Source organism: Phyllopteryx taeniolatus, chromosome 1 (genome assembly GCF_024500385.1).
Source record: "Phyllopteryx taeniolatus isolate TA_2022b chromosome 1, UOR_Ptae_1.2, whole genome shotgun sequence".
NCBI lineage: Eukaryota > Metazoa > Chordata > Actinopteri > Syngnathiformes > Syngnathidae > Phyllopteryx > Phyllopteryx taeniolatus.
The window spans coordinates 34,715,657-34,731,452 of NC_084502.1; the positions used below are offsets into that span (position 1 = coordinate 34,715,657).

The following is a 15,796-nucleotide window of genomic DNA, read 5'->3' on the forward strand; positions in this document are numbered from 1 at the left end:
CTCTTCTTGTGTACAAGTCTCTCTATGGCCTAGCACAAACACGACAAACTCAGGCCCGGGGGCCAAATTTGGCCCACGATGTAATTATATTTGGCCCGCAAGACCATATTAAATGTGTATTAGAGCTGGCCCGCCAGTATATAGCACATGCGCCACTAATATTACAAATCCCAGAATGCTTTGCTAGTGTGTTGTTGGGCCATCAGTCTCGACAGGCGAGCGCCCCTTCCCTTTCTGTTGCTGTCATTTGCAACTATGCTGCCAGTCTCCTCGAGCAAATTTATACTTCCCCTTCCCAAAAATGGCCAAACGAAAGATGGAAAACGGTTAACTTCCAAGACAGGTGGGAGGCAGATTGTCTGTTCACTGAAGTAAAAGACAGACCTGTTTGTCGTGTGCGGAGCAACGTGGCTGAAACAAAGAATATAACATAATTAAATTAATGTTTGTTTTTAATGCCTTTTATCAACTCATAGGCAGGGACTGTTAATAGTTGGAAGTTTTGATTTTTATTGAAGGACATTCTTATTTTGGGATAGGCTCCAGCACGCCCGCGACCCTAGTGAGGAGAAGCGGCTCAGAAAATGGATGGATTGGTGTTTAGATTCAAATTTATGTAAAAAATATTTGTGCTTTGAATTTCGGCCCCCTGTGCGATTGAGGTTGACACTCGTGGCCTAAGGGAATAATAGCTTTGAAACAGTTGTGTTCAACCTCAGAGGTTCTACTGTCTTATATAAATACTTTTAACAGAACAAGGGTTCTACCATTCAACATATTTTAATATGTATCACCTCCATAAAGCCATATAGGTGAGAGTGCTGATCCATAGGAATGGCAAGAATGGGATTAAGTGAAGGAGGAGGGTCCTCGGGATGTTTTTAAAGATAAAATATTTTGTTTAGATTTTTAGTTATTGGTTGAATTGAATTCACAATCAAGAGGCTCCACTAGGTTTCTGGGTGTTTTGAAATATTCAGGGAGGAAAGATGGGAAAGAAGATGAGCGGTGGTCTGAAGAACCTGTCTTTTAATTCCTTTTTCTAGGTCGACTGATTTTCAATGTGGGTGTGCAGACGTAGAGGGAATTCTCATGTGTCGGAATGGTCCTTAACACCGGAGAGAGCGAAAACCTCTCTGCATGTTTTAGGACATGTTTCCATGACAACGGTGCTGCTAAAAATTTAAACCTCAGTTTGATGTCTGTTTTATAGCTACAAGTTTGTGGCAACTTCTCCATTTTGAATTACACATATGACATTTTCACAACTGCACAATTTTACTAACAATAAAAATGTGTTATTGCTGTAATAATCACTGCATTCAATCATAGAGATGATTATTTTGTTTTAATCCCTAAACTGACATCATCTTGGAAAAAAACACACACAGCTAATGGTTTGTTATTTGAAGGAAGTAATTATTTTCACAGGTCACTGATGTTGTAGTGGTACACTCACCTGGCTTTGGTGCGGGCAGCGTGGGTTCAGTGCCCACTCAGTGACGGTGTGAACATGAGTGTGAATGGTTGTCCATGTCTATATGTGCCCTGTGACTGACTGGTGACCAGTTCAGGGTGTAGTCTGCCTTTTGCCCCACGTCAGCTGGCATAGGCTCCCGTGACCCTAACCAGGATAAGCGCTGTTGAAAATGGATAGTTGGATTATTTTCACAAATATTGGTAGTGGGCTCGAGACTTTTTCCCCTGTTGATTCATATACTGTCAAGTGCTTGGAATTTTGATTCTGTCAGAAGGAGATTCCAAAACACATTGGGGGACAACAGCTGTGAGAAGAAGCAGTTTGAGCAATCATTTTTGCATGGAGCAGCTTATGGGTTCCATCAAGTGGAATGTAGCTTTGGTGGTCGCTGAGGCAAAAATTCAGGCATGGAAGGAGTTTGATGAGGCCATGGAGAACGATTTCAGGGAGGGGGACCACCATCATATGCCACACTGCATATGGTGGCAATGGAGCGCTGCTAACCTCAACTCAGATGTTGTGGGTCGATGGAGGGGATAGTTTAAATACTTCCAAAAACCTACCAGCAAGCCCAGTGGGAAAGCCAAGTCTTTTGGGGTTCTATAGGTTTCATCGAGGCGTACTCCTCAACTCTCATTGGAACGGTGTGAAGTCGCTGGGATGAGGGATCAGTTTAAAATCTGAGAGCATGGCCTCACCCAGAAAGGGGTTACATTCCCTCTCCAGGTTGGAGATGCAAATTCTGCACTGGTCTAACGTGAGGAAGAAGGATTTACTGGTCGATCTACGTTCCCAATACCTGTTGTCTCGAGCTGTGGGTAGTGAACAAAAGAGCAAAATCACTAATACAAGGTGGTTAGAAGCTCAGTCATCTGTGAGGAGCTCAGAGTAGAGCTTCTTCTTTAGGAGGAGCCTGATGAGGTGGCTTAGGCATCTAGTTAGGATGCCTCTTGGACGCCTCCCTGGTGAGGTCTTCGGGCACGTACAACCAGGAGGAGGCCCAGAGGAAAACCCCTGGCATGCTTCCTCATCCCAACCATGTGCGTGCCATAATCAATGCAATCACTCCTCCCATCAGTTAGTAATGATAATCGCTACCTTAGAAGTAACAGGAAATAAAACTCATCAACTTAAAGCCTCATATCTATATGTTTGGACCACATGGCACTGAAATCTTTTTGTGATGTAAAAGGGGGATGGTTGAGAGAGAGAGAGAGAGAGAGAGAGAGAGAGAGAGAGAGAGAGAGAGAGAGAGAGAGAGAGACCGCCTTGAGCTGGGAGCATAGAGAGGATTGAAGAGGAGAATGCTACGGCGGCTGAATTCTCTCCCTTAGACTAACACTTCTTCAAAAGCCTGTGATATCTTGTTAAAAATATGGTGTTAGACATTTAGTTGTTTTTTTTAATTTGTATTTAGCTGTTGTTCAAGGCATTGTTCCTCTCCTGCTGGGTCGCATTATCGAAGGTAAATTATAGCAGTTTCAATATTTTAAATCTTGTTTATATTCTATTCAATATTTTGAACATTTTCCTTCCAAAACAGCTCTGTCTTCAGGGTTCACGAAAGAGGAGGAGGTGAAGTCGAGAGAGGGGGCACCTAGCAGAGGAGCACAGTACAGTACAAGCGTCCCTCTTGGACAGAGGAGATTCAGAGGAAGCACTGCAAATGGACTTCGACATGAAAAGAATCCAAGTGGATTGACCCTGACAGAGTCCCTGTGAAGGAAAAATGACAATCTTTTTTTTAAATGTATTTTTTGTTTTATCTGAACTCTGAACAGACATTTCATTCATTCAAAAAAAGCTCAAGACTGTAAGGATTATTCATCATTCAAGTCAAAACATACATGAGGATCTAACCTCACCTCACTCTGATTTGTAAAACGTTCTTTGAGATTCATCTTTCAGCTCAACTGTGCATGAAGACGTTCCTCTGGAATTATTCGAACATATCCTTCAACATGTATTATTAGGGACTTTTGGGTTCCTGTCCAAAAAATGAAGAACGTGTCTAGCATCATCGCACCGCTGCTGTGTGACGATTCAGTTGACTTCTACACTCTCTCCTCAGGTAACCTGACCAACCTGAGCTGCACCCCTCCGTCTGAGTTCTACTTCTATGCTGACCTCTATGTCATCTTGCCCATCATCTACTCGGTCATCTGCGCTGTGGGCCTGACTGGCAACACTGCCGTCATCTACGTTATTCTCAAAGCGCCAAAGATGAAAACAGTCACCAACATGTTCATCCTCAATCTGGCCATCGCCGATGACTTGTTCACGTTGGTGCTCCCCATCAACATTGGTGAGCACCTCCTGCACTACTGGCCCTTTGGAGAGGTTTTGTGCAAAATCATCCTCAGCATCGACCACTATAACATCTTCTCCAGCATCTACTTCCTGACTGTGATGAGCGTGGACCGCTACCTGGTGGTCCTTGCCACAGTGAGGTCCAAGCGCATGCCTTACCGCACCTACCGGGCCGCCAAAATCATCTCTTTGTGCGTGTGGCTTTTAGTCATCCTCATTGTGATGCCATTCAGCATTTTTGCCAGTGTCTACATCGAACCCAACGACGGCAGGAAGAGCTGCGTGCTCAGCTTCCCTGCACCGGAGAGCTTGTGGTTCAAAGCCAGTCGGATCTACACCCTCATGCTGGGCTTTGCCATTCCAGTCTCCACCATTTGCATCTTGTACACCCTGATGCTCTACAAGCTGAGGAACATGCACCTCAACAGCAATGCCAAAGCGCTGGACAAAGCCAAGAAAAAGGTCACCATCATGGTCTTCATCGTCTTGGCTGTATGCTTGTTCTGCTGGACGCCATTCCACCTCAGTACCATTGTGGCCCTGACTACCGACCTGAGGACCACACCCTTGCTCATTGGAATCTCCTACTTCATCACCAGTCTCAGCTACGCCAACTCCTGCCTCAACCCATTTCTCTACGCATTCCTCGACGACAGTTTCAGGAAGGCCTTCAAGAAGATGCTGGAATGTAGGCCTGCCTGAATCGACAGGGCTGTCATAAGGGTCCACAGAGAGTTAAAATGTGTACATTTGTACAAGTTATACCAGTTAAAAAAAAAAAAAAAAAGTGTATATGTATATATCAGTGTTTGGTCAGTGGCCATAAGATAACAAAAGTATGCCCACCACATTTTGTGTTGGATTATCAAAAGAAATGAATACAATCAGCAAACATTCAAGCGATGATATTAACTCTTGTGTTTAAAATGTGAACATATGGGTCATGTTTTTAGTTTGTTGTTGCACGTGCAGTCACATGTACAGAAAACTCAACATCAATATGTCTAATTGTACATTTGTTATGAAGAACAGTTCATAATTGAACACACTGTCCACAAAGATGTTTTCAGGGTTGTTTGGCCCAAACTGACACAATTTATTCAAATAAAAGTTCAGTTGGGTCGCAGATGAGCTAGAGCTTATTGCAGCTTACTTTTGTATAAGATGAATGATCGGAATGATGATTGATGATTAGAATGATCCCCAGCTATTCGCAGGGCACATGTAGACAAACAACCATTCACACCTACGGGTAACTTGTAGTGTTCAGTTAGCCTAACATGCATGTTTTTAGAATGTGGGAGGTAAAAAAAAAAAAAAAAAACAAACACTGCAAGCACGGGGAGAACATAACATTTTTTGTGCGACAGTGGAAAGTTGATCCCTAACAATTTGCTCCTAATGAGCAAAGTTCAAGACCCTTGTCTATTTACCTGTCTGCAGATATAGTTACAAAGACAATTGCTAGAAGTCATTTCAGTCTTGATCATCACGTTAGTGTTAATGCTCACTGTTCCTGATGTGGTGTTGTGTTTTGCACAAGTCTGATGTTTGTCGTGTTGCTTTTGGCCTGAGGTAATAATACAAGCATGGGACAGGAGGGCTCTTGCTTCATGTATGATGTGTTAGACAGTTAACTTATGTGATTGTAAGCCTTTGTGGCCCCCTGGCAGCCGTAGAGGCTCGTTACAACAGTCATACCTTCCTGTCATCACAAAGTCCTTGAGTTTTTGCTTTTACATGAATCACAGTAAAAAGGTTTCTTACATACGAACTAAATGCAATACATGTGAACGCAAAGAAATATTACATTTACTCTGCTACTTTATTCATCCATAGTTAAACCACAGTTACATTGTGCACAATCAAAACCATGTTATTGATTTCAGCTTAACATTTTAAAACGTTGAAAAATGTTTCCTTTTTCCATTGCGGCTTTTCATCGAGGCCATATTTTTATTTTTTCCCTACAAATCCCTTTTTTTTCATTTGTGAAAAGTGTATGATTATGACAGCCTTACTATTGTATTGTACTAACAGGTCAAAAAGTTTACATTTGATCCTTTTTTTGGTGTTAAATGTTTCTCTTTTGATCCATTCAACATTTATTCTGAGTATCCTGGCACATTCTAATCATTAAATGTAAGTGACAGAGTGAGCGATAGATAGAGAGCGAGCGAGCGAGAGAGAGCGAGAGAGAGAGAGAGAGAGAGAGAGAGAGAGAGAGAGAGAGAGAGAGAGAGGCCTAACAGTAGAGTTGGTCTACTGTTTAGGCCTTTTGGAATCTTTTGTCTTGTGCTTTTGTTGCCACCTGCAAGGCAGAAATCCTTTCATGCATGTTTACCTTTGAAAAATGAATGTAAATGAAAGGCTCAAAGCTTCTGTGGTGTTTCAAATGAAAGATTTCATCCATCCATCCATTTTCCATACCGCTGTTTAACTTTGTAAGTCAATGCCAGAGAGGACAAGTTAATCAAGGTTACTGGACGGTTCTCACGTTTTTTAATTTGATGTCAACATGCATCCATTTTGCAAGATTCTCCGTGAAACTTTTAAGGCTTCATCCTGCAATGAGTGTGTCTCGGCTGTGAACGTGAATTAAAATATTATTAAAATGTATTGTATAGACACATTGAATGTGATTTGGGTCCAATATTGTGTAATTACACTTGACTGCTTCATTACTTCATGTGTCACCTGTGTAGCGGCCGAAATCGACCTTTTATAATTAGGCCTTCGGTGTATTTATATTGACAGACAGTACTGGTGCAGACATTTAATCACCTGCACACATGTCACTGTTTGAAAAAAGACGTCTGTTGCCCAGGTGGATGTTTGGGTCATTCCCAAGGTCGTGTTCATCAGCACTGAGCTGCACAGCGGCAGAATGAATTATTGACCTGTCAGCAAAAGGTCGCAGATTGAATCTCATCGATTGGCTGCTGCTTCCCCTCTTTATGAATGAATCACACACTAAAAAAGTGCTTGTTCTTTATTTCACTGACTTTGTAATTGTAATTCATGTTTTTATTCTTCTACAGCGAAGATTTCAATAAATGGAATGTATGACTTCACAAATAAATCTATCAGTAAAGCTCAACTCAAGTTGGTGTTGGAGTGAAATGTCAGAAAATAAATACATACAGTAGTTCCATTCATGCATTTGGGCAGGAGACAGGGTGCACCCTGGACTGTTTGCCAGCCTTTCTCAGGGCACATACAGATAAACAACAAATCACATCCAAATTCACACCTATGGACAATTCAGTCTTTAATGAACCTAACATGCATGTTTTTGGAATGTTGGAGGAAGCTAGCGAATACAGAGAAAACCCACGCAAGGACAGTAGAACATGCAAACTCCACACTCCAAAAAATCCTTCCAAACTTTCAATATAGGCAAAAATTACACCGCAGAATACATTCAATGAGGAAATGTCATCGCCTCCTGCTGTTTATGTGTCAGGATGTGGCGAGTGACAGACATGTACTGATAGAACACGCTTTGGCATTGACAAAGAAGTGAACTTTATAAAAATCGGTTGAGAAATGAGCAAGTTATGACTTAATTTTAATGTACATACATTGCCTTTGATAGGGACATCGTCTTCCCTAACATGGCTGCTATGTAGGCATGTCGGTTAGCAAGAAAATTTTAATAATATTCTTCCGTCAGGTTGTACAGACAGTTTTAACATACGGTATCTGACAAAGTGGTTGTTTATTTAAAAACTGCAAACTTCCCTTCAAAGTGGTTGATTAAATACTTCTATAATTTTATCAGTCATTTGTTTACTTCTACTTAATTACAGAGTTTGAGTGCTTTTGTCACCTCCCAAAATGTCTGTAGTTCTTCATCCTTGGGGTATTTTGACAAAAGCACATCACTGACATGTTAGTAAGACAACTGGGAGCTCTTTTAGATGATGAACGTGTAAAATGTGTACTTTAATTTAATGTGTTTTTTTATTTATTTCTTTTTTTGGCGATCATTTTTTACTTGCATTTTGTGTGCATGCTGGTCTCAGGTGTTCAGTAAACAAACTTTTGAAGATATTGACCTAAAGCAGAATTTTACACTTAGAAGCCACCGTTTAAATCCAGCCAAGTGGTTGGTGGTCCACCATTTTTTAATTTCACTTAAAAACACCCCTCATATCGTGAAGACTACGTAAAACGCAGGTAGGTGTGTGATGGGATCCTAGTTGGCCCTCCTTGGATGTATTTGCTTTATATTTATATTTTTCTGGATAGATAGATAGATAGATAGATAGATAGATAGATAGATAGATAGATAGATAGATAGATAGATAGATAGATAGATAGATAGATAGATAGATAGATACTTAAAAACACCCCTCATATCGTGAAGACTACGTAAAACGCAGGTAGGTGTGTGATGGGATCCTAGTTGGCCCTCCTTGGATGTATTTGCTTTATATTTATATTTTTCTGGATAGATAGATAGATAGATAGATAGATAGATAGATAGATAGATAGATAGATAGATAGATAGATAGATAGATAGATAGATAGATAGATAGATAGATAGATAGATAGATAGATAGATAGATAGATAGATAGATAGATAGATAGATAGATAGATAGATAGATAGATAGATAGATAGATAGATAGATAGATAGATAGATAGATAGATAGATAGATAGATAGATAGATAGATAGATAGATAGATAGATAGATAGATAGATAGATAGATAGATAGATAGATAGATAGATAGATAGATAGATAGATAGATAGATAGATAGATAGATAGATAGATAGATAGATAGATAGATAGATAGATAGATAGATAGATAGATAGATAGATAGATAGATAGATAGATAGATAGATAGATAGATAGATAGATAGATAGATAGATAGATAGATAGATAGATAGATAGATAGATAGATAGATAGATAGATAGATAGATAGATAGATAGATAGATAGATAGATAGATAGATAGATAGATAGATAGATAGATAGATAGATAGATAGATAGATAGATAGATAGATAGATAGATAGATAGATAGATAGATAGATAGATAGATAGATAGATAGATAGATAGATAGATAGATAGATAGATAGATAGATAGATAGATAGATAGATAGATAGATAGATAGATAGATAGATAGATATGCATACATACTGAAGCTAGAACGCGAGATATAATGCACTTTGACCACTTAGGGGCGCTAACGACAAATAATTCAGTCTGCTGGGTGAACTAATGGTTGCCTGCTGCAGTCAGCATGACTGGGTTAAGGTTTAATTGCAAATTTACATCAACATTGGTATTGCCATTGCTAACTACCAATTATCCTCATTAGGGTCTTATTCCAGGCGAGAGGCGGGATTCCACCATGGATTTGTCGCTGACCAATTCTCTTAACTGGCGGACAAGTGTGTTAACCACTGTCCTTACTTTTAATTTAGTGGATGCTTTCAGTTCCATCTTTATGTTAAGACTCATTATGTTGGTATTTGTCAGTGTGTTATCTTATCAGTGTATCAACTATATTTTCCAAATTGCTTTTTGTGGTATACAGCAATAAAACTATGAATATGTTTTCTATTATTAAGTACTAGGGCTTGGGGGGGGATCAGCTATCGGCTAAGTCGACCCCACAAATTGGTTGACGCAAAAATGTTTGATTAAAAATTATGATTAAAAGCATATTTGCGCCTCCAGGAACCAATTTGCGGCGCCCACAAACATGTTTGGTTACTGTCCAATGTTTTCGCACAGACATTTGTTGCACATGCACACAATATCATGCAACATGGCTGCCGCGTGGGCATGAGAGTCAAGCTGCTACCGGGCGCTGGCGTATCTAGCCTTCATATCTATGGTTGGGAACTTGGGACCACATCTGGAATACACTACTGTAGACAGATGATGTCCAAGTTTTGGAAGAAGTTTAAACCAAAAAGGACAAAAATGAAGGGGTGCACTTACCGCACACACGGAGGTGGCCTAACACGCCAGCTTGGGATAGCACATTTACACGCGGGCTGGACGAGCTTTGCGGTGCACAAAGGTAACGTGTTGTTGTTGTTTTAATACTTATTAGCCAATGTCATATACCCAACGATCACTTTTTATAACTTAGAACGCACTGTAACCCTACCATCGCTAGTTAGAATGTGCTGTTGTCTCGTGTTTGCCTGCAGACAATGACGCATATGCATATAAGATATGTACTGATAATTACTAATAATTATGTACAGTACAGTACAGTACATATATCATATACTTCAACTCACATTCTGCACAACACATTTATATCATACACTTACTACCAACGTATGCAGTTAAAGGATAGAAGTCCATCCATGAGAATAAAAAAAATAATAAAAGGGGGCGGGGCATTTACTCGGTTAGTCGACGCGATATCTATAGGATAATCGATTCTAAGTACTGAACTGTGCACTTATTGCTAATGTATGTAGAAGGCATACTCACTCTTTGAATGTACTATAACTGTGTTCCTGTTTGGAAAGGAAGGGACGTTGAACCCAGAAGATGGAGGAAGCTGTGTGTTGAGTACTCCAAGGTCAGTAAAAGAAATGTGAACCAAAACAGGTGCAGTACGACTTATTTTGGCCACGATGCAACAATGCTTCAAGGTTGCAGGGAACTGGAGCCCATCCCATGCAGCTAACATCAGGCGAAAGGCAGACTACAACGGACTCGTCGCCAGTCAATCCCCATCTCACTGGCATCACAAAACACAAAAATTAAAAATCCAAAGAAAAAGCACAAAAATTAAAAACCACCGGCTGAAAACGCTTGTACAGCTGAATTCTCACAAGATTAGCTGAGTTTCATGACACCTACAATACCATCAGTCGGTTTGCTGAATTTGGGCGGCACGGTGGACGACTAGTTAGAGCGTCAGCCTCACAGTTCTGAGGTGCGGGGTTCAATCCCCGGCCCCGCCTGTGTGGAGTTTGCATGTTCTCCCCGTGCCTGCGTGGGTTTTCTCCGGGCACTCCGGTTTCCTCCCACATCCCAAAAACATGCATGAATTGGAGACTCTAAATTGCCCGTAGGCGTGACTGTGAGTGCGAATGGTTGTTTGTTCCTATGTGCCCTGCGATTGGCTGGCAAGCAGTTCAGGGTGTACCCCGCCTCCTGCCCGATGACAGCTGGGATAGGCTTCAGCACGCCCGCGGCCCTAGTGAGGAGAAGCGGCTCAGAAAATGGATGGATGGAAGGGTTTGCTGAATTTGTGTGTGGATGTACAGTACATTATCTTTTACAGCATGTGTTTCACCCTCTTTGATTGACAGCCAAATTTAATTTGAATTTGGTTTAAGGTCCACTTATTTTTTCCATCTATCATTTTGATAGAACTAGTGATTTGTTTGGGATGAATATACGCTTCCAACTTTCTTTAAGAAAACATTCACAGCCCATTGTTCAGACATTTTGTGCCTTTTTGGTAGCTTCCCAACTAGCAACAATGTCTAAAAATTACCGAACAGAACAGTATGTAATGGTTAAATATATATTTTTTATGGGTGCAAAAATTAACTTACAGGGTACCTGAGCAGTAGGTTGTGACAACATCCCAGTTTTGAGGAAATAAGGGGAAAGGTGTTCTCCCCACAAGGGAGGTCTTCCTTCAGTCTTATTTGCACGAGGGCGCGGCGCACGTTAGCGTGTCCTTTCTGCAGTTGAGCTGCAGCCATCTGAAAGATGAGGAGATTAAGCCGTTATCAGGTAAATGAGTTTGACCCACGCTTTGTTGATCACCCGGAGCCAAAATGGCGTCTGACTGTCTCGTCTGGGTTCCTGCCACTCTTCGCTTTGCTGTAAGTGATTTTCACAGATGATAATTAGTAGGCATGAGAGCTGCTCTCGTTAAGTCTTCCTGGCACTTCGCAGCAACCTAGAGGTCACACAGAAAAATGTAAATATCAAGCAAAATATCCAAACATGGCTAACTGGGATCCCATCACACGCCTGGGTTTGAGTCTATGATCTGAGCGGTGTTTTAAAATAGAATAAATAGAATTCTGGACAGCCAAACACTTGGCTGGATTTAGAACAGGAGGTTCTAACTGTACAATTGTGGTTTAGGTCAATTTGCATCTCCTTTCAGTGATTTCTATTATTTGACATCCCTTTTTTATTTATTTTTTTTATTTTTTTTTTTTTTTTTACAACAGTTTACTGAGCACCTGAAAATAACATGAACACAAACTACAAGGAAACAATTAGCACAAAAGAAGAAGAAAAAAAACATTAAAGTGCACATATTATGTATTGATTATTAAAAACTGCTCCCAGATATCTTAATAACATGTCGGTGGTATGCTACGAAGAATTACAGACATTTTCAGAGGGGACAAAAGTACTCCCTAAGTAGAAGTAAGGAAATGACTGGTAAAAGTAGAGGTACTTCTTCAACTCCTATAAGGAAAAGTCAAAAAGTATACTTTAAAATGGATTTAAGCGCAAAAGTACAAATGAATTTTGACAACTTGGCATGATTAGAAAAAATGCACACAAAATAGTTTCCCTCTTATTAACTTTCATAATGCTCCTACTGGGAATAAAAAAGCTCACAAGCATTGGCTCAGGCTTTTATGCCCATAAATTTGTTAATGTTGCAAACCTTTGCTGCAAGCTAAGTTCTGACAGGTTAATCAGGACTGAACTAACAACAGGTGCTGCAGGACAAAAACTAAATAACAAAATAAGGTTAAATCAGCTAATGATGACAACTGAACAAAAACTACACTTCACCAATACAGAGAATTTTTGAATGCCAATCTTGTGGTTTTTAGTGCTGGCACAGGACATGTACAATGCATTTGCCATGAATCACTCTTGGGGCCTATTCATTCATTTTCCGTAGCGCTTAACCTCACTAGGGTCGCAGGCGTGCCGGAACCTATCCCAGCTGACTCTGGGCGAGAGGCGGTATACACCCTGAACTGGTCGCCAGCCAATCACAGTCTTGGGGCCCGCAACATCAAATATTTCTCTTAAATAAGGCCATGGATGGGAAATAGGTTGCTTTTCTGAATCTATTACATCATCGTTGTGAATGTTCTCTCGATAACGTTTCTGCTATCCTTGTTTTATCTGCTTTATAAATCCCCAGGATCTCAATCAATCAGTCAATCAAAATGTCAACCACGGTTGACGTGACCTCTCACTATTTACGCCTTTTTTTGCCTCATGTCATCCTCCGCGGAGTTTGAAAAAAGTACCCCTTATACTCATTAGGGTCACGGGTGTGCGGCGCCTATCCTGGCTGATTTGACTTGGGTGAGAGGTGGGAAACACCCTGAGCTGGTAGATAGCCAATTGCAGGGCACAAATAGACAAACAAGCATTAACACTCACATTCACACCCCTGTACAATTTGGAGTCGTCAATTGACCCACCCTGGATGTTTTTGGGATGTGGGAGTAAACCGGAGTACCTGGAGAAAAACACGCAGGCCCAGATTTGAACCCACAACCTCTGAACTGTGAGGCAGACACGCTAACCAGTTGTCCACTGCGCTGCCATTTTCATCCCACAAGGGGAAATTCAATTCACATTCATTTTCTGTTGCACAGCACAGATCCAGATCACACACATGTAGGCTTGCAAGCAGAAATTCAGAGGAACAAAAATACCCAAGTACTGACTCCTGAAATATCTACTTCAGAAGAGTAAGTAGCATTTGTTTATTTGATTCATCACACCCACTGCATATTTTTACAGCATATTTCTTGCCATGGTGAAGCTGGCTCAATGAAGCATACAGATGTGTAGCTGGAGCTCCAAATTAGTCATGCTGCTAGCAGAATAGGAAAAAAAAGTCTTGTGAGATGAGAAATATTTCTGCACAACCTTGAGAGAGAAGAAACATCCCTGCACCAAGTTCCATGATCTTTTGTTGGTACCATGGTTACGTTAAAGGATGGAGTGTTCGCTTTTTAAAGCTTCATTTGCATGAAAGGAACAATGTTACCGCAAAGGTGTAAAACGAATCGCCCTGTTGTTTACCCTAAACGTGCATCAAATATTTTTCACCTCAAAGAGTACATTGGGTGGCTGAACAGACAGATGGGATAGAAAGTACGAGAAAGAGAATACTGATATAGGTGAAAATATGTCAAAGTATTTTGTCACTATCCAATGACACCCAAGAACTTCCAATTTAGTTTTTATTGCAAGGAGCACAATATTTTAGTAGGTTATAAAAACACACCAGAAACAACTGCAGCTTTAGTAGCACAAATGTAAATCTATCATTTCTCATCCATTACTGTATGTTGTGTGTCTAATGTGTTTGTAATGGGCAGTTACAAGTTGTAATTCTCCAGTTCATGTTCCTCTCAACTGGAAGCATGGTAAAACTACATGTTCACACAAAGCTCATGAAGCGTTAAATTATGATAATTTACAGTTGACAGCAGGTGATTCTGCACCTAGCAATTCTTATACTAAAGTCAAGTGTTACATACTTTGACTGCAGTATGATGAACGCCAAACTAGTAGTCTAATGTAAATGATCAAAAGAAAAATGAAATCATGAATAACAAAAAAAACAAACATTAATTTGTTTTTGTCATGAACATGGACCCCAAAAATATACTCGAAATAACAAGTATAAAAGACATGGTTCATTTCAACAAAAGAGCATGCAGTAACGTGAAATATTTCCATCCCAAAATCTATTCTGGATTGCACGAATTTGGCACTGAACCCAGAGGGGAACAGAGCGCTCCAGAGCAGATGCCTCTTCCTCATGGAACTAGGAAAGGCACCGGTGAGATCTCAAACTAGAGAAGACAATAAAACCTGGCCTATGCAGCCACCGTGAGGAGGATTCAAGAGGTGGGCCACCCGACCTACAGAACCACCATCTGGAGAACCTAAAGTCCAGAGGGGGGCACTGGGGACAGAAGCGCCCCTTTGCTCCTTTTATCACATGTTTTAACACTCCTTCTGAATTGTACTGGGTGGTGCCTATCTGAGCATATGTCGCTTCTCAGTAGCATAATTACATGTAGCAACACATCAAAGAGTAACATGAACAACAGTATTTAAGAAGGACAACATTTCTTCTAAATAGTTTTGTACAATGTAATGAAACCTGTACATTTGTGTTGGTCCTACATTTAATTGTATCTGTTACATTTTGTTAATCGATTAAAGCATTCCTATGTTTGAAATCAATGATGTGTATTTTATTTTTGAGCATGATTGCCGTCTTTGTTGGAAGACAACAACTCCACAAGTTGTTCCGCCACCTCACAGTAAGTAGTATATAATGTAGCGTATATTGGTTGAATAAAAACGTAATTAATTTTAACACCTGCGTTACTTCCGGTTTTGTGTAATTTTAAGTTTAATCGTTAAAATCAAACTATTTTATCTAGTAAAGGGGCACCACATCACTTTTAATATGTATAAAATGTAGGGAAAGTGACGAGAAACCTTTTATCAGTCTCGTAATCTGAAGGTTGCTGCAGTTCATGAAATTTTGAGTTATTGATGACAGAGGCTTACTTAAATTCAGAACACACACAAAATATAACCAAGAGTGGAATTTTATAGAATAGAGATGTCATGAAACATCTACAAGGGATTTAGAGTTGCTGTAGGGCCCTAGATCCCTAACACACCAGATCCTGGAAGAATGCTGTGAATAGTTCCATGATGAATGACATGCAACCATCCTTACACATATCTATCCCAAAATCTGCCTCATATTTGATGAACACTTAAGACTCATACTTGCACTCACCCCCTTTTTATGCAGGCATTCACCCTCTCACGCATGCGCACGCACACACACACACACGCACGCACGCACGCACACACTATTCATGTTCAGTATGTTGATTGGTATCCAGCAAAAAGCCTCAGCTTCTCATGAAATAAAAACAAATACCGAGTTTTAAGAATACTCATTTGGTTATGTTAGAGGAGTTCACACATTTTTCAAGCATGGGTCTTAAAACAATGTCATGGCGGATTAGCTTA

The 15,796-nt window shown here is 40.3% G+C and overlaps 1 protein-coding gene across 1 annotated transcript; it reads left to right on the forward strand.

Annotated features, from left to right (window-relative positions):
- Positions 1-2,770: 2,770 nt before the first annotated feature.
- Positions 2,771-8,031, forward strand: LOC133486266 (neuropeptides B/W receptor type 2-like). The gene is made up of 2 exons (XM_061791158.1): positions 2,771-2,945; positions 3,024-8,031. The coding sequence occupies exon 2, from the start codon at positions 3,479-3,481 to the stop codon at positions 4,490-4,492; it is 1,014 nt and encodes a 337-aa protein (XP_061647142.1). The 5' UTR covers positions 2,771-2,945; positions 3,024-3,478; the 3' UTR covers positions 4,493-8,031.
- Positions 8,032-15,796: the final 7,765 nt, after the last annotated feature.